Raw genomic sequence first — 24,000 nt, 5'->3', positions numbered from 1 at the left:
AGGAAAGAGCCCAAAAAGTGGTTGGAGGTGAGAGATGTTCCATCAGTGCAAAACGGGTATGTGTTCATCCCCGACAGAAACAAACTGCCGATTTAAGACTTAAGGCGAAATACAAGAACAGAAAATAAAGGGAAGCCAATTACAGATATAAAGCTACTAGGCAATGTCAATCGGGATCTCTTAAAAAGCCTGCTATTGATCAAGTCATTGGATTTAAAGAAGTTATGGACTGTTCTCTGCTGATTTATAATAGGAATCATCTTGTATACAATGTTATTTGATTGGGTGATGACATCAAACAGGAAACCACCTTCAGAGAGTTGTTGTCCACAGCTGTGCAGGGTCTTGACTGCTCCTATTACTACTTTGCTCTATGCAGGTTCTGTTGGTAGGACAGTTTCTTTATCTATCACCGGAATCAGACTTTCCTACAATGTAAGCAACAAATGCATCGATGAAGACCTCCCAGCTGATTTCAACATTCAATTGATGTTATCGTGCTCTAGATCCTAAAACAGGCTTCCTAGTTATAAAAACATTGTTGTATGCCTTGATCAGGAGTTATTTTTCCTAATCCCTTGATATTATTGGCAAGAATCTCTCATTTTTGTTTGCTTCAGATTTAATTGATAAAATCATAACATGACATAAAAACCTCTGGTCAAATGTGCACCAATATAATATAAGTATAAGATCTTTATTTACAAATGTTGCCCAGCAAAACAAAAATAAATAAATAAATAAATAAATAAAATGACTTTGATGTAAAGCTTATATGAGCGTTGTTGAATATATATATATATATATATATATATATATATATATATATATATATATATATATATATATATATATATATATATATATATATATATATATATATATATTTATATTATATTAAATATCTAAAATGAACTATATGTTGGACATCCTAGCATGGAAGAATAAAAACTTCTCAAGCACCGGTATCCACAAACTATGTATGGATTTAAAGTAAGTAAGTAATCACGGCTAAAAGACACAATTGAGCACTGGATATAAATGCAATGGAAGGAAAACATTCCAAACTTAAATCTTATTTTATTCTGACCCGTCATTATATTGCACCGTTTGCAATAGTAAAATGACTCAAGTTTCAATTAAGCCTGAGATTAAGCATCTCTCTTGGTGAAAACAGATGAAGAAAGTATTTCAACCCCATCATTGACAGAGAAAGAAACAAGAAAGTTGGTGGTACTCATAAGATGTGTCATTGAATTTGTTATCGTGGTCATCACATCTCACTCTAAGTGATGACAATAACTATATGAGATATTTTAATGATGATGATGAGGCCAACGACGATGATGATATAACAACAACAACAACAACAACAACAACAACAACAACAACAACAACAATAATAATAATAATAATAATAATAATAATAATAATAATATAATAATAATAATAATAATAATAATAATAATAATAATAATAATAATAATAATAATAATAATAATAATAATAATAAAACAAAGTTAATGCCCTTTATGAAAGTGAAATATTTCAAATTTCATTTTCAAATATCATTATGGTGATCAATGTCTCAGAGTGTAGATTGTGTAGGTAATTGTGGGTGTGTGACTGAGAGAGAGAGAGAGAGAGAGAGAGAGAGAGAGAGAGAGAGAGAGAGAGAGAGAGAGAAAGATATACAGAGAGAGAGAGAGATAGAGAGTAAGATATGCACACACACACACACACAGAGAGAGAGAGAGAGAGAGAGAGAGAGAGAGAGAGAATAATATGCACACACACACACAGAGAGAGAGAGAGAGAGAGAGAGAGAGAGAGAGAGAGAGAGGGAGAGAGAGAGAGAGAGCAGAGTGAGTTTAATTTCATGGTCCATGTCTCGTGAATATGAATTCACAATTTACTATCACTTATCCAACTCTCAATATATAATACGCATAGACATTGATTTATCTATATAACAATCTGATTTAAAACTAACCAAAATGTAAACGTGTAACTCTAAAATTAAGCATTCATATATCGAGTGGTCCAAAAATTAAAAATGCCCAGAATTAGATGTTTTGTGACTTTCTAAATCATGGTCCATACCAGCAAATATAATTCTGGAACATGTAATACAGTTTTATGATCTTATAACAACAATTGTGCAAACAGTTTTATTGAAATCTAAAAACCTAAGAGGTGAAATATTAGATTTTCGCTACGAGGCATGAAAAAGATTATACACCATGGCAACACACACATTTTTGTTACAACCTTTCTTCGGTATCCTCGCTGAAGACAATAGATATTTCCCATATACATGGGGATATTAATTTCTTTGTTTCTATCTAGTTTGAATTTGAAGCTAATGATCACTAATGCTTATTCATATAATCTCAAAGTATTCATTGTGACATTATTTAGATTGACTCATGACATGTAAACATTTGTATTGCTTATTAAATATATACAAAGAAACAATAAAAGCAGATAGAATTGTTGGATGAATGGATTAAATAACCTTCTCACTGAAGCCCATTAAACTATGAAACATTGGAGTGAATACGGTATTGTAATAGAACCCAAAGGACTTGAGTTCAAGTTATTTTTTTCCTTTTGCAATAAAGTTAATCTCTAGTAGTCACTTGGTGGCACTGTACTGAAATCTCGGTTGAGTCGGCCTGATGTTGAAATAAAAAATTTACCAATGGATATAAAAGAAAGGAATTAGGTCTTTTTCCGTTGTTTAAGTGGCCTTTGGGAACCTCATTTCTAATATGAATTAATCTTGTCCTGGCAGCAGCTTTTAGTCTATCTAGCTCGTCTTTAAACGTTTATAATTCCACATATCTAAATAATATAAAAGTATTTAATAACATTTTACCGAGTTTTTGATAGATAAAGAACATTAGTTTTAATGTCCTAGTTGGGGTTTAAAAAACAGTACCTTTCATTTCACATGGGGGAAAACCCCATAGTTACTAAAAAGAAATAAGAACATCACCCTGAGATAATTCCCCTCCAATAAAATGACAAATTATGAACTGAAAAGGAAAAAAAAAAAAGAGGATAAAATATTAACATGGCAAAATATTGACCATGAAATCTGCAAACCCGCATGTTACCAAATTTGAACAACCAAACAAACAAACAAAAATATATCAATAAAGAAAATGCAGTGAAATGGGATGATTAAAAATATAATGACTAAATTATTAATGCTTTTTAAATGCATCAATTATTTTTCAATTTCATACATCTTTTACCCTTCAAAGCCCTTAAGGCGTTTTTGTAATTTCTTTTCAACAGAGAAAATGTTAACACCATCCAAGTATCATTTACTCCTTAGTATGATGACAGACTGTGAGTTGAAAGCCTTTTCCCATGACACAAGGAAGGAATGGAACATTCAACCTAAAGGTTGCAAAGGCGAGTGTCATACCACAAGATGAGAGTAGATCGATTTGAATGGGTTTTCAGTCCGGGTATGAAAGTGTAAAAGACGTCTGTTTGATATGGAGGAGGAATAAAATCTCATTTATAATTTTCGTCACTCTCCACTGGTCCCTTATCTCTTGGAAGTCGGCCAGCGTATTGAAAAATACTGCGTTCGTGAGGCAGAAGAATACGATGGGGGTAGAATGTGTAACTTGTGGAGTAGGACATGAGGTTGGTGATGTTGGATGTGTAAATGTCGGCAAACCGTGCCAGACGACGGAAGAGATAGGTTGGGTTGTGGTATGTCCTGAAAAGACTCCCAAAGTAAGGGTTGAACATCGACTTTGTCAATACTCTGTCATGGGAATAGAAATAGTAAACATAGAGGATCATTAGGATATTTAGAATAGACACATATATAGACAGGAAATAAGCAAACATAAAATGCATTTACAAAAAAAAAGAAAAGAAAAGAAAAGAAAAAAAATCATAATCCATTTTGTGCAAGACTGACTATAAAATAGGGAAAGGGAAATTCTATAACTTTTGTATTGTTCAACAGCTCTAAGTGATGAGAAACCATAATCAAAATCATAAAACCACAATCCAAGCTCAATTGTACGGCATTTCATTCACGCAATGTTAAGCACAGCCAGTGGCCAGCTCTGGCACTGACGTTATGTTTTTGGGTAAGGCATTTTACACACATTATCCTACTCAAGTCAGGTTTGAATGACTAAATAGTTATGAGAAATAACGGATATTGTAAGATTGCTGGTATAAGTATAAAAGAATACTTAACAGGTGAAGGGTACAGAATGAAATAGAACTTTAATTCCATGTGGAATAATAGGAGAATAAATGAAGTACTTTGAACCATGTATAGGTTTTCACTTTTTTTTTTTTTTTTTTTTTCACCCATACAATAAGCATAAACTTTTTATAAAAATTACATATATCCAATATATACCCGAACTAAAATGGTCAAGTCATTGCTAACTGTGAAAATAAATCAAGCAAGTCTATTATCACTGTGTATACTCAGTTTTGAGCATTCCCTTGAAGTTCGGAATGTCTGAACAATACAGTAAGAAAAGAAAAATGTGAATTTTTCGATATTTGAACAGGTGACAGTGCAACTTAGAACAGTGTTTCAGTCTCTAATTGGAAATGGAAAGAATTAGTGATATGCACCATCCAATCCTACCTCAATCTGTCTCTCTCCTCCAGCCATTCTTTGATTACCTCCTTCGACTCTGGGGAATTCTGATGCTGAAGAAAAAATAAGAAAACTAAATTAAGCAAAACAAGGAAAAAAACCCTCAGATTAGATACTTAGACTTAGCTGACTTTGCTGTCTATGTCCACAAGGCTTTTAGAATGAAGTGTAGCATAGAAGGATAAATTAAAAAATAAAGGATGATTCTTTCATATTGGTACATTAAATTTATAGGTCACGTATATAGAGATAAGACAAATAGATAAGGCAGTGCACTGAAGCCCAGAGAGGTCCTGGGTTTGAGTCCTCTTTTTTGTAGTTTCATTTCATTTTCCTTCACCAAGGTAATTAATCCCAAATTTGCTCACGAAAGTGATATCTGCTGTCATCAGACGTTTGATGGATTATCTATATTTCTTGATGGAAAGAATATCAAGGACACAGCAGCTTTCCATACCATATCTCAGGTTTAAGAATTTTTGACAAGTTGAGGGTCATCTAAATTTTAGCACAGTGATATACTCCCCACCTACCCATTTTTACTTACCTGCATCTCGTCAATCAAATGTTGTAGACACACCATCCACCTCACATTGAATTTGTATATCTCTATGTTCTGTTTGTTGATCTCGTCCTGCGTTACAATGATTTCAAATGGATATATTGCACATGAAATGTGAATGTATGACTTAATATATGAAATTTATACATAAGAACATTAATAAAGTTCATTTCCACAGATATACCATGTTCAATGCACTTCACAATATTTTAATTCCCCCCCCCCCTGCAAGCCATACAGAAACAAATTCCATTCTATACAGCACGGGTTTCCTGTTAGCCATCCTTTCAGTACTAGTACTCTTACAATATTTGACACAGGTATTGGCCAAGTAATCATTCACACCTGAGTCAAGTGGGATAATATGTGTAAAGTGCCTTGCCTTGGGCACAATGTGAGGGCCAGAGTTTCCAATCCAGTGACTAACCATGTTCACCAACAAAATTGGGGATATAAATTCCTTTATTTATCCCCAAAGGGAAATTTGTTTTTCGAGTCTATTCCAAGGGAAGACTGGAATAACCCAGGCATTAGCTGCAGTGCATACTGAAAAGTGAGCTAAGGCAGAGTGACTTGCTCAAGGCCACATAGCATAGTAGGTAGTCAAACAAAGACCATACCACTGATCTATGCTGCCCGACATTTGAGGAGTTTGATAGAATAACATTTTTGTGATTATGCATTTGAAATTTCAAACTTATTCCCAGTGTGGAAGCAACTTCTATAATCTGATAGCAATTTACTCGATCCACAAATTCTTTTCCACTCTAATGGACTGTCAATGTTACGCTTCCAAAATTGCTTGACTGTTGAGAACAGTTCTGACTTCTAAATGAAAGAGTTCAAGAAATTTTTAATGAACTAGAAAAATAAGCAATATAAAACTATGCCCTGAGTTACATATGAGATGTGGCACAATGGGGAGCAGCCACTGGCGTTAGATGAAAATCTGAAAAAGTATGCATTAAACAGTACCAGACAAAGCGGGAAGAAAAATAAAGAAAAAATCGTCCAAAAAAGCAAAGCATGCCTTGATTGCGTATCCAGTCGAGGTAGGCTGATTTTTTTAGATTATTTTTTTTTCTTGTATTTTTCATTCTGCTCTGCCTGGCACTGTTTCAAGCTAACTTTTTTCAGATTTTTAGGGGAGAAGTGGAAAATGTTCCTACCGCTAACTCTGGAATAATGGCCAGTGTCCTCCATCCGTATCTCAGAGAAGGATCCTGAGAAAAGAGAGAGAAGCATTTTAAACTTTTCACATTGACACTCCTACTACAAAATAAATACAATGGTCTCTATTATACATATGGTACTCGGGAATCAGGCAGAGCCTGACCGTTTTTATAAATGAATTCTGGTTTGTTTGTTTTTTTGTGTTAAGTTAATATCCCTAAAATTAAATTAGTAAATATATGTACTGCTATGAGGTCTTGTGGTACGACAATCGCCTTCAGATTAGAAGGTCCTGTGTTGAGTCCTGCTCTGAGCAGTGCATAGTCCTTGGAAAAGGCTCTTTACTCACATTCTCTCAACGTACTCAGGTGTAAAATAAGGACCTGGCTGTTAACAGCCTTGCCTAACCCTGTCTCATCCTACATGTTAAGATTTGCTGTTGGATAGAAACCCCTTGTAAAGCACTTTGCGCACATTTAGTGAATATTGCTCTATATAAAAATTCAAACTTTTTTTTTAAAGCGTAAGTTTTGCCCCTTAGTTTATGTACTAGGTTTCATGTTCGTAACTATCATTGGCTCATTTAAAACACATTTTAAATATCTAGATTCGATTTCGCTTGTTTTGGGGTTTGTTTGTTTTTGTATTTTGAGTTTTCTTTAATTTTTATTTAATTAAATGCGCCGAAGGCAAATAAAATAATAATCGCAATACACCATTAAAAAAATAACATTAACAAAAACAAAAGAACAAAACAAAACCAAAGCAACAGATTAAAAAACGATAAACAACAACAAACCAAACAATACAATCACAAAACGAAGTAAAAATGACCTGAGGAAAACAATTCATGCTGATATTATCTAGGATCTCAGAAACCTGGTAAGGGAGGAAGTAAATTGGCGAGAGGAGAGAATGTGGGAAAATATTAACACATTAACTTGTCTTATAATGCTAATAAGCCAATTATAAAATACAATTCTCCAATGATATTATGGGCAATAATATTAATAATAATAATAATAATAATAATAATAATAATAATAATAATAATAATAATATAATAATAATAATAATAATAATAATAATAATAATAACTATAATTATAATAATAATAAAAGAAGGAGAAGAAGAAAGAAGAAGAAGAAGAAGAAGAAAGAAGAAAAGAAGAAGAAGAAGAAGAAGAAGAAGAAGAAGAAGAAGAAGAAGAAGAAGAAGAAGAAGAAGAAGAAGAAGAAGAAGAAGAAGAAGAAGAAGAAGAAGAAGAAGAAGAAGAAGAAGAAGAAGAAGAAGAAGTGGAAGTGGTCTCCATTTATAAACACCGTCCTTGGGAATCAAATAAAGCGTGTTTATAACCAAATTTTTAATTCAGAAAAGTGAGTAGAGCAGGCACTTATGTTGATAACAACAAGAGATAAAGTGAGTAGGAAACTGCCAGAAGACAATAGAGAATAAAAATTTAGCGTGACTCTACCGAATGTGCTCTCCCCGGCCAGGCGGAGTTGTCGTACCAGTAAAGTCGCAGGTTCAAACCCCCATCACCGCCGCAAATATTTATTCTCTATTGTCTTCTGGCACTTTCCTACTCACTTCATCTCTTGTTGTTTATAGCCGAATCGTGCTTACAAGTGGATTCAGAATTTTTTTGCTAAGTCTATGTTCAATGCACATAATACACTAAAAATAACTTTCCCCCCTGAAGTGTATAAAGTACGTAACAGTATGTACCAGATTGCAGGCTGGGGAATTCAATTGACCCATCAAAAAGTTATTTTCTAGCTTTTTTTTTCTATTTGATTTTTTTTTTTTTTTAAGACTAAACAAACCCTTCCTTTTCTGCCACAAAATACAAGTCTCTCATCATTGGTGTAGGACAAGGAGTAGAGAAACTCGTGTTTGACTTTCGGTTGGATGCACCTGTTTATGTCATCCTCTATTTACTGAACTGTTCCCGACTCTGTTCTGGCCATTAAGTTGAAGGTAAAGTGATGGTTTTAATCACTTTTTTAACATTGAAGTTGTTGCTGAAGAGTGCAGGTATGTAGCCAAAAATCCACTTCTCTATAGACGCATGTATAAAATCAAAAAAGTCACAGACAACGAGTACAAGTGCAACCATTGTCTTCATATCTCACATCGTAAGTACACTGAACAAGTCTGTAAACAAACTGTAGTCATGAAAATGACTGTCTTGATTGAAGATTAATTTTGACCACTTCTGGTGACAGTCTGTAACTTTCCTTCCCTTGCCCCGCTTCAAGCACTATGTCTACGTCACCAAAAGTATATGCCTACTGACACAACTTTGGTTTTATTTTGAAAAGCAAACAAATAACTTACAGCCAAATCACTGTATACATGGTCTCCACAATATAGAACCCTTGGTCCATACCAACCAGTCATCCTCTGTAACTCTTTATGGTTTCCCTGAAAAGTAACCATAACGGAATGGGAATCATACATTTAATTACATGAAATTAGATTTCAACATTTCATTTCCATTCTCTAAATAAAAAAAAAATAACAACAAAGGATTGTCAACTTTAGACTAACTATTAAAAGCCCATACTACAAAAGTCATGTCCTAACAATAAGATCAGCACACTTATGACTTCAAACATAAACTGTCAACAAACTATGGTATTACCTACAACACGGGAACACATCCAAAACTACTCAATCAAAGTGAACATTGAACAGCTTAAATTTCTTTTTCTAAAATAAAATTTAAACAAGAAAAAAAAACAAGAAAGAAGGATCAAAGCGTTATTACCAGACCTTCTCTAATTTCAGTTGTCCTTCATGTAAACATGGAGAGCTGAGGATGTACAATCCCTTTCTTTGTAACAAAGAATTCCCTATCATGCCCTAATTGTACATAAAAACATGATCAGTTACATCATAAAACATAAACAAATATTACTTGTTTTTATTTGTTCTATGATCTAACTGATCATATTTTTGAGTTTCATACAGTCACTAAGTAAAAACCATTGACGGGAGGTACTGATCGCCAAAAAAACTTTGGAAAAAGCAATGAACAAAAATCAACACAACAACTTTGAAAAAGAACGAAATACCAAAAGCAGAAATGTGTTTGGTATGATCTCCAGATAATACTTGCCGACTCGATGGGCCAAATACTTCTCTGCTGTCTTTCTGGATTTATATGTATGTAGTCAGGTTTTTTACTGTTTATGTTATTAGCAGAGGGAGGGTTTTGAACCCGAAACGTTCCATGTTTTTGGTATTTTGGTATTTTTCAAAGCTGTAATATTCATTTTTGTTTATAACGGTTTACAGTCCACAGCTTCTAGTTCTAGCAGCTTAACATCACGACAACAACAAAACCAAACAAACCAACTTTGGCTTCGGTTTTGTGTATTAGATACATATTCCCTCAGTCAACTCAGATATTCCAATAGCTCAATTGGGGTAAATACTTCTCAAGCTAGGTAAGATACAGGTTTCAATCTCGGGTTTAGTCAAGATATTATTCTAGTCCTAATGCTACCCAGAAGTGATTGGGTTGCTGAATCTGTTAGATTCAGTGGAAAGTACTTTGTAATAGACCAGCTACTTACCCAAAGAGTAACAGGAATAGCTATTACTGTTAAACAGCTACTGATATAAAGGCCTTCTCCGGAGGGGGGTGGGGGGTGGGCTTCTGGCTCTGAAGGACTACTCTGCTCACACCACTCACCTCAGATGTGATTGAGTACCTGCTGGGCATTGGCAGTGACGAAAGTTCTAAGAGCATTGGTGCAAAAAAAGGCGTCTAACAGGGGACAGGAGAAAAGGAAATGTGTTCTATATGAACTAATGAGGGAGGGAGAAATAAAACGTTCTGAATTGTATTGAGCAATGTAATGTTATCCTTAGAACATCTAAATACATACAAAAATATACACACAAAAAAAAAACAAAAAAAAAAAAACAAACAAACAAAAGAAATACCTGATGATATACTAATCCTTTGGAAAGGGAAGTCACTCTTCCCCACTCAGGAGCCTCTTTTTTGTGGTTATACACCCTAAATGGCCTGTGAATCATTAAGAATAGAAATTAAATGACTTGCCGTATTATTCCCGCAGAAATTAAATGAAGTCCGAGTTTATTTCAGTTTCTAAAATGTCAAACGAACAGTAACGACTGCTTGTTACTCCTTTAACTTTCTCAATTTCACCATGACAGGAATTAAAAAAATAACTGACTTCTTTTGAAGAGCATTTGATTCATTCTTATTGGATACGCATATGGACAGTTGTATTGAACCAGTGTTATCAATTTTTTTTTTTTTTTGGTTAATTTTAATTAATCAATTAATTACTTAATTGATTCAATAATTAAAAATAATATTAAAAATCAAAGAAACATTTATGGATTGTTACTTGTAAAACGTTTCAGGGATTTCAGCGAGAACAAAAAATAATCAGAAAAAAGTATGACACTGTTTCAATAAGAGCAGAAATAGGAAACATTCATAAATTTACAAGCAGCAAGAATAAGACCTTAAGTTACTACTTGCCAAGTCCAATTAAAAATTCTTTATTTGTTAAGAAACTTATGCCGGTTATACCATTTGATTTTGATTTTTGATGATAATTGCCAAACTCTAAACCCTGTGTTGAGCACTTGGATATGGAGTTTCACACACATAAACCCCACTCGACTGAGTACCTAAGAGTAATTGATTTTGAAAGAGTGGAAAGTCAAAAAAAAAGGGCATCTTGCACTGTATGAAGTGGAAAATTTGTTCTGTGTGACCTGCTGGAACAATAAATATATAAGACATTATAAAGCACAATAAACATGTGACTTGATTAAGTATGAATGAGTACCTGGCTGTTGATCAGGTATGAATGAGCAACTGGCTGTAGGCAGTGACGGATATTGTATAAATGCTAGTACAAAAAAAGCATGGCTAACAGGCACAATGGAGATTTTATTCCATATGGCCAGCTGGGAAAACAAATAATCATTGTGACATGCATTAAGCATGGTGAATCAGTGAAAATTAGCTGCTATATAAAAGTTCATATCTATTTTACTTATCTTATGGCGTGACTGTAAAAATTTGCCATTAAAATGAGATCATTTCATTTATCTTGTAACAGCCCTTACAGGTGTCATGTCTCACTCTGCACGTTACGAATTCCTATTGCCATGGGACTCCTGGTAAAAAGTTTGAACACATTGAGTGGAAATTGCATTTCTACATGTTGAGTTCTTTTTGCTTTAGGAATCCTTGTTACGTGTTTTACACACATTTTGTGGAAATTGCACTTAATATATGCTCATGTTTCAACATGTTAAGAGTTCCTTTTGTTTTAGAACTCCTTGGAAAGAGCTTTGCACACACATTAAGTGGGAATTGCGCTTGATAAATGATCACATCTCTAAATGCAAAGAGTTCCTTTCGTTTTGGGACTTCTTGTAAAAAGCTTTGAACACATTAAGTGGCCCTTGCGGTAACGAAATGCTCACATTTCATTTTAAATCTTTTTTTTTTTTTTACCTTGATCCCTCTGTGAAAAACTTGGGTTTCCTGGCACTGACAATGACAATGTCAAAAAGATCCCTCCAGTCTGACCCAATCATGAAGTTCATACCAGCATTGCTGAAAACAGTAGAAAGATCTCTGAATGGATAAAGCATTGCTACGTTACCATTAGGTCCATGGAGCTGGAGTTTAACCCGGTTTCTACTGGGTGAAACAGACAATAGCAATTGCTTGTTATCCTTTGGGTAGGATGCTAGTGCAAGTACTTTCCATCAGATCTCCAGACCTAGCTACCCAATCAGTGCTAGGTCGACAGGGGGGTCGGAAAAATATCTCGACTACACCAGGGATCGATCACAGTTCCTTTGCATGTGAAGCGAGTACTCTACCAACTGAGCTATCGGGACGCCCTATGACCCAAAACACAGACCTTGAAAGTAGTCTGGCTTGAGGCTTTTTGACAGGTTTGGGGGGGGGGGGGTCATATTATTCAGTCAATATTTAAAGTTAAAGTTTTCTGACCAAAATTTTTAAAAGCGTTCTTTTCTTCAGTTGCATTGTGTTGTAATGGTTTTGCACCTAGTACCCTTTGCCTTTAAAATCAGTCATTTATATTTAATATTTCAAGGCAATATGGTGAACGAGCCTTAGAAAAGGATTTTTGGCCTCAATAAAAAAAAAATAATAATAAAAGATGGATAAAAAATATGGAGGTTCAAGTGGTTTCAATCAGAATCAATGATGTTTAAGTAATTTTACTTTAAAAACTCAACCTTTTTTAAACTCCTAATATAGCTTGGACAGTCCCACCATCTGAATTAAATTAAGAAAATCTGGTTAAGATGGTACCAGCATCCAGTACTACTCGTGGCATACACATTCCTTTCACGCAAACTGTGTACTAATCTCTCACCTACACTTATAAATATTAACATACAAAACATCAAATTAGAGATATTTTTATTATCTTTAATTTGATATATGGTTTATCCTATATATTTTGATTGACTACCGTGTAATTAAAAATGTTTGCAAGCCACCCATCCCAGGGCACAGAAATGAATTATCAAAAACGCAGAAAAATTATTAGCAAATATAAGAGTTTAAAAGCACCTTTCAAAGTGCGAGAGATTACAATACATTTTAGTCCTTTAATATTCTGGTCAATTCACTTTCAAGTACATAAAAAAGGAAAACTAAATGAAAAAAAGTATTTGTAGAGTGTTGATAAAGGATAAAATATAATAACAACAATCACATTTATTTAGTGTAAATATTTCTAGAACAAAGGCCTAATTGGAACATAGTCGATCATTCTTACATATCAAATTATGGAATTACATGTTACATGTGTTTTCCTATGTGTTAAATGTACATTTGCATGATGAATTTAATACTTTTTTATCAGTGGTGGTATTCGAATTTTCTCCCCAATTTGATAAATTAAGAATTATCTCTCCTTTAATCTTTCTTTAGGCCAATAATTTTACCGTGCTTAAATCTAAATAATATATTATTTAAAGGGCAGTATTGAGTCAATTGATACTCATAGTAAAGTTTATGCTTCAATTTAGCACAGGAAGGGAAAATCTAAAAAAAAAGTAGAAAAATCGACTTTGTTCAATAACCCTCTTTAACTAATTGGCCTATTCTTTTGAACAAGACGATGAGGACGATGATGATGATGATAATGATAATGACGATGATCAAGATAATGATAATGATACAGTGGTGACCACCTAAATGCCCGCAGCCTTTATGCCAATTTTGCCTAAGTGACCACTTTCTCGGCAAAACAGAATTTTTGGTCTGTAAAACACTTCTAAATGCATGCTTCTAAAAACGAATTCTACCTAAGTGCCAGCTCTGACAACTTCACGATTTTTTTTCAATCTCTCAATCTCTGCAGCACAATTTCACAATGTAGACAGCTTTGTCTGGCATAAAGAAAAGAGACGCCCCCCCCCCCCCCCCCCCCCCCCCCCCACTTTTCCCTCCCTTCTTCCCTTGACTTCTATTGGCTGACACAGGATAAGTTAACATCCAGGTGTCCCTTTGTCTTACCCCCGCTCTCCCAGAAGTCCTAATCCAAGGTCAACAACTTTGTCCATTTGTCCACTCCTCCCATTCTGCTTATGATTAGTTCACATGAGCTTCAAGATTCATGGAATGCATGGTCATCTAAACACTATAGATGTCGCAGATCTCACGAATGCCTGCGAAGAACAGGCCAGCTAGATTTTTTGTTTCAAAGGACTATTATGGCTATGCATGAAGCCTTAATTTATTCTACAATGATGCGTAAATGAGTTTTACAATGTCACTGTTCCAAGTCTCTCTCTCTCTCTCTCTCTCTCTCACACACACACACCCACACACAAACTCTCTCCCTTCCTTCTTTACCCCTCCCTCTCTGTTCGCACTCTCTATGTTAACCTATCATGTGGCGTGGGGAAATGTCTAGGGTAAAATTCATTTGTGTAAAACTTCATTCTTGTTCTGACCTCACCAACAGCAACACCATGTCTGCACTGATTACCTCCGATTTTAATATTCTTATCAAGTTCATTATTTTTAGCTCCATTGACAAATTTCATCTAATTGCCCACTTCGCCTAAATGCCAGTTTTTCCTGCTTCCCGACCCCCTGGCATTTAGGTGATCACCACTGTACAACAATGATAATAATGATGATGATGGAGGTGGCTGCAATGATACACACACCATAATATCATATTATATATCTTACGTAAAAGGGAATCCACTATTTGTGATAAGGAAGAGTTGCTTCCCTTGACTAGAAAGTCTCTCCAACAATTTCTTTGTCTCCTGACACTTGTCTCGGTTTACATATCTGTCTGGAATGGAAAATGGAGAACGTTATGCCATTCACAGAATGCATACATGGAGTATAAATAACAATAATAATAACGTAGTCTTCTTATGCACCTCCGTTGACGGTGTATCTTAACGGACCGTTTTTATACACCTCCGCCACACAAACGCATCCCACCCAATTTCATCAGCGATATTGTGTTTCTGTATTTGGACAGGGCGAAAGTTATATTGTGACATCTTTAGGATGTTTTTGTTAAAAAATAAATTTATATAAAAATAATAATAATTTAAATAATCAATATAAAAAACCAGAAAATAGAAGTTGCATTGAAGGAAAAATAATATTATAGAAAGACCTTATTAAATCTGATGAACAGTCAGGTGACTCCATAGCCCAGTGGACAAGCTGTCAGACTCTAACCTTGAAAGTACTGAGTTCGCTTCCCATTGTAGGCATTTTTTAAAGAAAGTTTACTTTATTGAGAAAGACATCATTTTTGTTTGTTTTTTTTTTTCTTTTTTTTTTGTTTGTTTTTGTTTTGTTTTTCAAAAACTTTTTATCATGTTTTTTAAAAACTTTGATTTTAATTTTCTAAAATTATTTATTTATTTGAGATCAGTATTTGTGTGCCATGTTTCTTTTTACTTTTGATTTTTTAAATTATGGTTATTATTCTTTAATTTATTATCATTGTATAAACGTACATAGGTAATCACTAAGCAGCATGCTAAACTACAATCTAAAACTATTTAAACCTCATGGACGTATGCAGCAACATTTTCATTAATTTACCATCACCGCCAACGGAGGTGCATAAAAACGCCACCTAATAATAATAATAATAATAATAATAATAATAATAATAATAATAATAATAATAATAATAATAATAATAATAAAATAATAATAATAATAATAATAATAATAATAATAATAATAATAATAATATAATAATAATAATAATAACAATAATGATAATAATAAAAATACTAAAAATCGACTATATTTTAATGATAATCTATTCTTTTCAAAAATAGTGCTGAGGATCAACCCGTAAAGTCAATGTTAAATTTTAATGATCGAGCACAGAATTACAGGCAAATCTAAAAATACAATACAGTGAAGCCTGCCATCTTCAATTCATCACAGTGAGTGCCTCCATGATTGTTTCAGATGCCCAGCCCATTCTTTCGCATTCCTTGGGGTATTCAAGGGACTGGCGGGTGATGTTGCTCCCTGTTCTTCCATATGGCCCAAGGAGCCAGAGTTTATCTTAGTTTCTGAAGTATTAAACTAACTGGAGCAATTATTTGCTGCCCATTGGGTAAGATGCTAGTCTATTTCAATGTACTCTCTGCCAAATTTAATTCCAATCACTGCTGGATGGACGAGCGGGGGGGGGGGGGGGGGGGGGGAAGGATCTTGAGTGCATACGGGATTGCTATTGGTCTCTTTGCTTGTGAAATAATGACTGGTCTACTCATGAGCTATCGGAATCCCTCAATTCTCTCATTAAGCACTTGTTTTATTTAATCTTTGTGTGGCAAATTGGAGTGAAAAGTAAAATCTTTAGATTATATCGCCTTTACCTAAGTTTTTCATGATAGCCTGGTGAAGAATACCAGATTTGTGAATTCCTTGAACCGTGTTCTGGATAAAAGAAAGAAGATACAAAAATCATAACAACAGAAATTCTGTAAAATATGATATTGACTTTGTTTTGTTCTTTTGGTATTTTTTTCAAATGAAATATCTTTTTCATGCAAATTTTTAGATGATGAAATCTTGCTATTATTTAAAGCAAAACATTCATAAATCAATAATAATGATAATAATAATAATAATAATAATAATAATAATAATAATAATAATAATAATAATAATAATAATAATAATAATAATAATAATAATAATAATAATAATAAACAAGAAGAGAAAATTAGAACAAAGACATTTTTTAAAAAGTAAAGACTTTCATTTGTTTGAATGGCTTTTAAAAGAAATTGCTTTATCCTTTTGTACATTAATTGCTATTAATTTTGAGTGTCGACTTTGAAGAAAAAGTCTGAACAGGTAAAATGTTTACTATTGAATAAGATACTTGAGGAAAAAATGGTAAGCAGAAATAATTGTATATGAAAGCTATTTCTTTCTGACATACCCCAATATCGTAGAAGACATACTCTGGATCATATGTGATGTTGTTCGCTATAAAATACTGGAAAGGAAATTCAAAACATACATTTTTAAAAAGACATCCTTCGTCAATAAACAACATTAAATTAAATGAAGCAAACCGTTGATTATTGACAATAATCTGTGAAAACTGCATCAACATTGAGCCAACTATTTGTATAGAATGCTATTCACATGGAAACCTGGCGTCTTACAATTTTTAAAATTCTTAAAGATCTGAACAAATGTGTATGAAAGGTGCCAGTGCCAGACAAAGCAAGAAAGACAAATACAAGAAAAAAACCCATCCCAAAAAAATCAGTCTTCCCGACCGGGGATCGAACCTCTGACCTCCTCAGACGTGTTACCATTATAACACAGAGGTTCCCGATAGTTAGGACAATTCTAATTCCTATACACTACACAAGGGTATGCATTTTACACTGTGAATCCTCACTTGCATCACACAACACAAACATTGAATAAGAGAGGGCGAGGATGATGACATTTGAGTAACTTCAATTTTATTTTTGAAAATATCAAATCGAGAAATAAGGAAGCAGGCACCGGTGTAAGATAAAGATCTGAACACAAGTGTGTATGAAAGGTGCTAGACGAAGCAAGAAAGAAAAATACAAGGAAAAAAAAACCATCCCAAAAAATGAGTCTTTCTTGACTGGGGATCGAACCTCAGACCTCTATCATATAGTGCATTTCCATAGGGTTTAAAAGGCCCAGTGCACTTTAGAACGCTTTATTTCCTGAAAAAGACCATAAGGTGCTAAATTCCCATTGCATATAGTCCAATTTGCTTTTTTTGGCTCCTTTTAACACAATATTCATTGTCGCCTATACTCACTATCCATTTACATCTGACTTGAGTGGAATCCAAAAAAGTGCTTAACCAAAAGACACAATACCATTTCCAAAGTTTTCTGATTATTGTCATCTATCTAGTCTATGATCATGCTCAACCATTCTATTCACGTCACAAGGTGTGACACTGTGCTACTGAGGCAATAATACACTATACCTATAGCAAAATATCATAAACTTTGCTATTCCATATAATACCATCCAAATAATACCAGAGTTCACATACCGAGGCAACATTATACTGTACTCTCTGTAACAGTCAGCATTGAGATGAAATAGTGTTACTTGAATTTTATTTTTATATAATTTTGATTTTTTTTTCTCCACCAAATTTAAAACAAGGTGGCAGTGAACATTTCCTGTTATCATGGTAATTTTCTATCCAAATGGATTGAGTACTCTTCTACACAAAGGGTGATATAATATGCTGAATTTATGATCTCATCATTGTCATTGGGGTATGGGCAATCTTGTCATGCATTTTTCATGAGAGAAGATTTGCTTCCTCTTGTAAGTTATCTTTCAGTTAGATGTCTTAAGTTATGTGCGGGTCAAAATATGCTATGCATTTAGGTAAAATATTCACAACATCCGCCAGCTGGATATAATGTATCAACACACAAAATTGTGGGTAACCTTAAACGCCTATAGTCGGATTGATAGAATTTAGTGAAAACTAATCATTAAAATGGCTGTATAAAAACAATAACAAGGAGCTGAGTGACGTCAATTTCATTCCACCTATACAATGTAAGTATTAGATGTGTATTGATTGTGATAATACAAATGTATTTTCATTTTTGGCAAAGATCCAAGTGAGACTATGTTTGTCTCAAAACTAGGCCTGGGCAAAGAGGTACATGTTTTCTCATTGTCTATTTTTGTTCTTCCTCTTATCTAAATATATCATCTTACTTTTCCTGGCATTTAATGGACCCTATGTGTGTTGCAAGTGCCTCTAAAAACAAATAAAAACAAAAAACCTCATCTTAAGGTTAATTAACAGCAGTCAGTACGAATAGCTTTAAGAATTCAAAATTTGCTTTTTACAGGATTTAATATCACTCAAAATTTCTGATAAGCTTTTGCAACAAAATTTCCTTTCCAACAAGTTTTATTACATCGAAGAAGTTGAACTGGATTTTTTTATTGAAGCCAAAACATTCCTGATCTACGAAATCTTTGTAGAAGAAGGCAGGTTTGCTTGTGCAACAAAGGTAGAATGAATTAAAAGAAAGGAAGCAAGACTCATGTAAAATTTGACTACATAAAGTAAACGTTTTGACCTTTGGCCTTCTTCGGATTACTCACAGATTTATTCTCTTTATTTTACTCTACATTTTATTGACTCATTAAGGCACCTCTAGCCTTTGGTTGAATGAATTGAATGTTTTTTTTGTACTGACCTCGGTGATAAGGGCTATCAAGGTGACTTCTGGCAAGGCAAATAAATCTACTTTTTGATACATGGCACCCTGGAGAAAAGATAAGAGACAAAGAAGTGTTTGATTAAGATAAGACGGAATAAGAAATAGGAGTAGTTTATATCATGACTGGGGGAGAAAAAAATTATAATGTTTTTAAAAGGTATACAAAAAATATTAAAATATATAATAATAAAAGATATTAAAAGATATTTCGATATGCTAGTCAGAAAAGCATATTCTTGGGACATTCAAGGGTCATTTCCATACATATAAACAGGCCAATTATTTTTCTCTTTCCACGTTACCAAATCGGGACAGACAGTTGGCTGCTATGTCTTTATTTTATTTAGAGATCAGCATTGTGAAAATACCTGTCCATAAAAAGTGTTCATGTTTTCCACTGGTATATGGGTCCCTTCATAAATCTGTATAACTTCCTCATCCGGCACTGGTGTCATTCCCCTACAGGAAAAAAATAGAGAGAATTTTTGAGAAATAAACAGATTAATCCATCAATTCTGAATTACATGCAGTGAAAGACAATCACATCAATTGTTCGGCAAAGCTATCGGCAGATTATAGTTCTCACAATCATTAGTCAAAGTGATGCCAAGCTGCTAGAAGCTGTGGACTGTAAAAAGGAATAAACAAACATGAATAGAACAGCTTCAAAGAAGAAAGCGTGTGAATGAAACAATGCCAAACAAAGCAAAAAAGAAAATACAACAAAAAAAATCATAACAAATCAGCCTGCCTCGATCCCAGGTTTATTTTTTTGGATGTTTTTTTCTTGTATAGTTCTTTCTGCTTTGTCTGGAGCTGATTCAGTACACACGTTTTCAGATTTTAAAAAAAAGTAATGTATGTTATGAGTCCAAGATTGTGCCTCAACAGCACAACGACACAAAGGCAAACATAGACCTGCCTATAACCATCAATGATTCATAGAACTACCAATTTTTGGCTTCAACTCTAGAACTACACGAGTATATTTTATTCAGTTGGCTTTGAAAAAAAAGACAAATATGATGCCAAAGCACATACATCAAGGACTTTTGAAAAAATTTAACCATTTACATAGCGCGATATCCACCAAATGTCTTAAAGCACTTTACAAGAGATCCCTAGCCAACAGCAACACTTAACATGTAGGTCTGGCGCTGATATAACCTAAATGTGTTGAAAGTGCCGTAAAACCCTTAAAAACAAACAAAAACATGTAGGACAAGACATGAAGCCTGTTAGGTGATAGTACAAATTTTCTGACATAGACAACACTGTTTATGACCTAGTACTCATATATTATACCTGAGTATATTATGAGAGAATGAAAGTAAAGAGCCTTTTTCAAGGACTCAACAATGTGCTGTTCAGAGTGGGACTCAGGACCCTCCGATCTAAAGGTGAGTAGCATACCACAAGGCTACATAGCTTAAAAGCCTTATCAATCATCTAGATGGCAAAATGGCAACTTACCAAATAAGATATAGTGATTAAAACATTTTTCTTTTGAAAACTACCAATTGTTAAAATATCGAGAAAATAATTAGCTCACCTAAACACAGTGCCCAATTGTACATTATGGAACTGGTCAATCTTCATCAGAAGCCCCTGTAGAAATAAAAAATGATACAGGCAACTTAGTAACAGCATTGACTCGACGTGACAGCCCCCGTCTTATACTTATATCTTATGTATATTATTAAAAGCAACTTTTTAAAACGTAGATACTATGATTATATAATGTGTGTTTGTTTTTATCTTTATATTTTTATAATTTTTTCAGACACTTTAAGGTCACATCAGTATCAATTAACAATAACAGTCAAAATATAATATCATAAATCGAGAACTAAATCTATGCTGAAAAACACCAAAAAAAACTTAAGACAGCAGGGACTAGGATTTATCTACCCATGTGCTTAGTTGTAGGCCATGGAAAACAGAAATACAGGATCACAGCTAAAAAGAAAACGCTAAAAAGGTAACAATACATATTCATGACAAAGAAATAAACACTGTACATACATGGCTTACAAGGCAAAAATAACGAAAAATCATCTCACACAAATAAAGAAACACCCAAGAAGACAAAGTCACATGGACAGGACAGATAATTAAGTGCAACCAGGATTACTGTCGACATACATTCTATCACTTTATAAATAATTTAATCACTTATTTATTTATTTATAGAAAACCATTTTAAAATTGCTCACCTTTCTGGTGTCATAATGGAGTCCCCTGACAGCAAAATTTTCATCGTATTCCAAATCTAAAATTTCTGCTGGATACTGAAAGAAGAGGAAAGAATTTTTTATAATTTTATATGAACCCTTATAAATAAAAAAGAGCCTGTTCCACCCGACACTGTGTCCTTGGATGAGGCACTCGACTCAGATGTGAATGAGTACCTGGCTATGAGCAATAGTGAATATTGTAAGAGTGTTAACATTAAAAGGATGCCTATCAGGCAACTTGTACTGTATCAAATGGAAATACAGTTCTATCTGGCCTGTTGGGGAAAAAAAATGAAATGAAACATTGTGAAGCACATTCAAAATTCTGTAAAAATGGACTTTATAAATGTTCATATCTGTCTCAAATGAAAAGTAGGCCCATATGGCCTGATGAGGGAATGAATAAAGTGCTGTGAAGGATTTATATCCATGGAAATGTGCAATACACACATTTATATTTCGAAAATTAAATGAACTCACCTGTGATGTTTAATTGAAACTTTGACGAGTCCAATTCCGAATGGGGAACAAATGAAGAATCACGTCATGACTGTCAGGCTTTAACGCGTCAGAACAGACACACGGATCAAATGAAACGGGATGGGACACATACATTCAAGTATAATCTATAACACTATTATATTGTAGTCTAATGAGTTTAAATGATGTTTACCAATGGGTGGGCATTTGTTCCCCATTCGGAATTGGACTCGCCAGAGTTTCAATTAAACATCACAGGTGAGTTCGTTTAATTTTCTAACTCTACCTCGTACCCCAATTCCAAATTGGGTTACAAATGAAGCTTTAAAGCATTTGTTCATTCATTCATTCTTTTATCCACTTACATATTTTAACTGTGTCTGCTTGGGTGGTCTTGTGGTATAAAACTTGCCTTCGGGCTGTAAGGTTCCCCCCTGGTTTGAACATGGCTCTGGGAGTTGCAAATTTGAGCCCTTGGAAAAGGTTCTTTACTCACATTCTTTCACCGCACTCAGGTGTAAAATGAGTACCTGGCCAGTTACAGCCTTTTCTCTGTTGAGAAAAAAATGTAATAGCGCCTCAAAATTGTCATAACTTGCCCTGGATGTTAAGTGTCGCTGTTGGCTTTGTACCCTTTGGAAAACCCTTTGAGCTCATTTATTGAATATAATACGAGCTCAAAAGCTCAAGCTCAAAAATGATGTTGGGGTGGATAAGAAAGAGCCCCATCTATAAGAGATTGAAGCAAATCACTGACTTATGGTAATGGTGAGTATTTAGGTGATGATTACCTTCAGTTTATTAACAAGAGCGTGTTTCCCTAATGAAAAGATCAACTTGTGCAAATCCTTAGTGTAGGTGGCCAGTGTGTAGTCATAGTCGAATCCATAGACCTCGATCTTACTAAGGCTCAGCTCATTGTTGGCAAACACTGCATGTGGATCCTGGTCAGGAAGTGGGTCTTGGACTAAAGATTTTGAGTTGAAAATATACAGTAATACAGTAAATACTTAGTTTCATGAAGCTGAAAATGTCTATCTCACTAAAGTCAACATATCAGTTTCAAAAGAGAATAAATACACAACAAGGAAAGAAACAAGCTCTGCATTCTTCAGCTAACAATAACATACTTTTCTAACTCTTTAATGCTTTTGGACTATCTCTTGGGTTGAATTTTATTTTATTTTAAAAGATCCTTTGAATATTATTTTGCATTGCATTTTCTTTAAAATGCCTGGTATTGTCAAATGTTGACTTAAAGGTAATCGTACTGTTTCAATCGTTATTTCATATATAGGGCACTTGGGTGACCAGTATAATTTATGCGTATACTTATGCACCATAAAGAGAGGGATACCAAGGTTCTACAATAACTGTTTTTAAAAATATGAATGCGAGTAAGGTCTAGATGTAATAAAAATAAATCCTTATTAGTGATTAAATAGTCGGTAATCAAAGTCTCCAGAAGCATCATTGTCATTTTTTTTATGCCACAGCATTATAAGATATCATTGCCTAGACATTCCATGACGGAATATAGATAATCCATCAAACAGGATGTTCTATGTCAACAGGAATCACCCATAATGTCCAAGTGAGCAAATTGGGGGTTAATAATCTTGTCCAAGGAAAAAAAAAAAGTGCCTGAAGCAGGGCTGGAACCCGGGACCTTCTGGATCACAGTGCTATGCCTTTCCCACCCCCCCCCCACCCCCACCCCCCTCCTTTGACATTGTCATTGATGATAGTAATATTATCTAGAAATATCAGTATCAGGCCTGATTACCATCGCAACTCATTAGGAATTAGGGTCATCTGGCATTTTTTTTTGTTTATTTTTTTTTTTTTTGCCAGTGCTTGGGCGCTCTGTCTTTTATTCCCAACTTTCTGTTAGACTTCTATCTTGAGTTTGTGCTATCCTGTCTTTCAACCTCTGTTCCCTCCTTGAGACTTTGGCTTTGTTATTTAGGTTTACTTCTGTTCTCTCTTTGATATTGCAGCGCGAAGTGCAAAAGTAACACGCCATGGAGTATTCGTGATAGAACAACTTTTTGATAAAATCTGTCTTTGTC

At 34.1% G+C, this 24,000-nt stretch overlaps 1 protein-coding gene across 1 annotated transcript in view; it reads right to left on the bottom strand.

Annotated features, from left to right (window-relative positions):
- Positions 1 to 1,931: 1,931 nt before the first annotated feature.
- The window catches only part of LOC144980908 (5'-nucleotidase domain-containing protein 3-like), a 22,709-nt gene continuing 640 nt past the window's right edge, over positions 1,932 to 24,000 (bottom strand). Inside the window, exons 2-16 of the mRNA XM_078928826.1 lie at positions 22,720 to 22,895; positions 21,428 to 21,502; positions 20,764 to 20,819; positions 19,580 to 19,670; positions 19,188 to 19,256; positions 16,892 to 16,948; positions 16,320 to 16,380; positions 14,641 to 14,749; positions 11,908 to 12,009; positions 10,347 to 10,431; positions 8,730 to 8,816; positions 6,386 to 6,439; positions 5,202 to 5,288; positions 4,643 to 4,707; positions 1,932 to 3,790 (exon numbers count right to left, since the gene is read on the bottom strand). Of these exons, the coding sequence (XP_078784952.1) occupies positions 3,532 to 3,790; positions 4,643 to 4,707; positions 5,202 to 5,288; positions 6,386 to 6,439; positions 8,730 to 8,816; positions 10,347 to 10,431; positions 11,908 to 12,009; positions 14,641 to 14,749; positions 16,320 to 16,380; positions 16,892 to 16,948; positions 19,188 to 19,256; positions 19,580 to 19,670; positions 20,764 to 20,819; positions 21,428 to 21,502; positions 22,720 to 22,895 (1,433 nt within the window). The 3' untranslated portion in view covers positions 1,932 to 3,531. The remainder of the gene's footprint in view (positions 3,791 to 4,642; positions 4,708 to 5,201; positions 5,289 to 6,385; positions 6,440 to 8,729; positions 8,817 to 10,346; positions 10,432 to 11,907; positions 12,010 to 14,640; positions 14,750 to 16,319; positions 16,381 to 16,891; positions 16,949 to 19,187; positions 19,257 to 19,579; positions 19,671 to 20,763; positions 20,820 to 21,427; positions 21,503 to 22,719; positions 22,896 to 24,000) is intronic.

Source organism: Berghia stephanieae, chromosome 10 (genome assembly GCF_034508935.2).
Source record: "Berghia stephanieae isolate SIO BIC M18660-M18661 chromosome 10, UCSD_Bste_1.3, whole genome shotgun sequence".
In the NCBI taxonomy this organism is placed as follows: Eukaryota; Metazoa; Mollusca; class Gastropoda; order Nudibranchia; family Aeolidiidae; genus Berghia; species Berghia stephanieae.
This window is presented reverse-complemented; position numbering and strand designations above follow the sequence as displayed.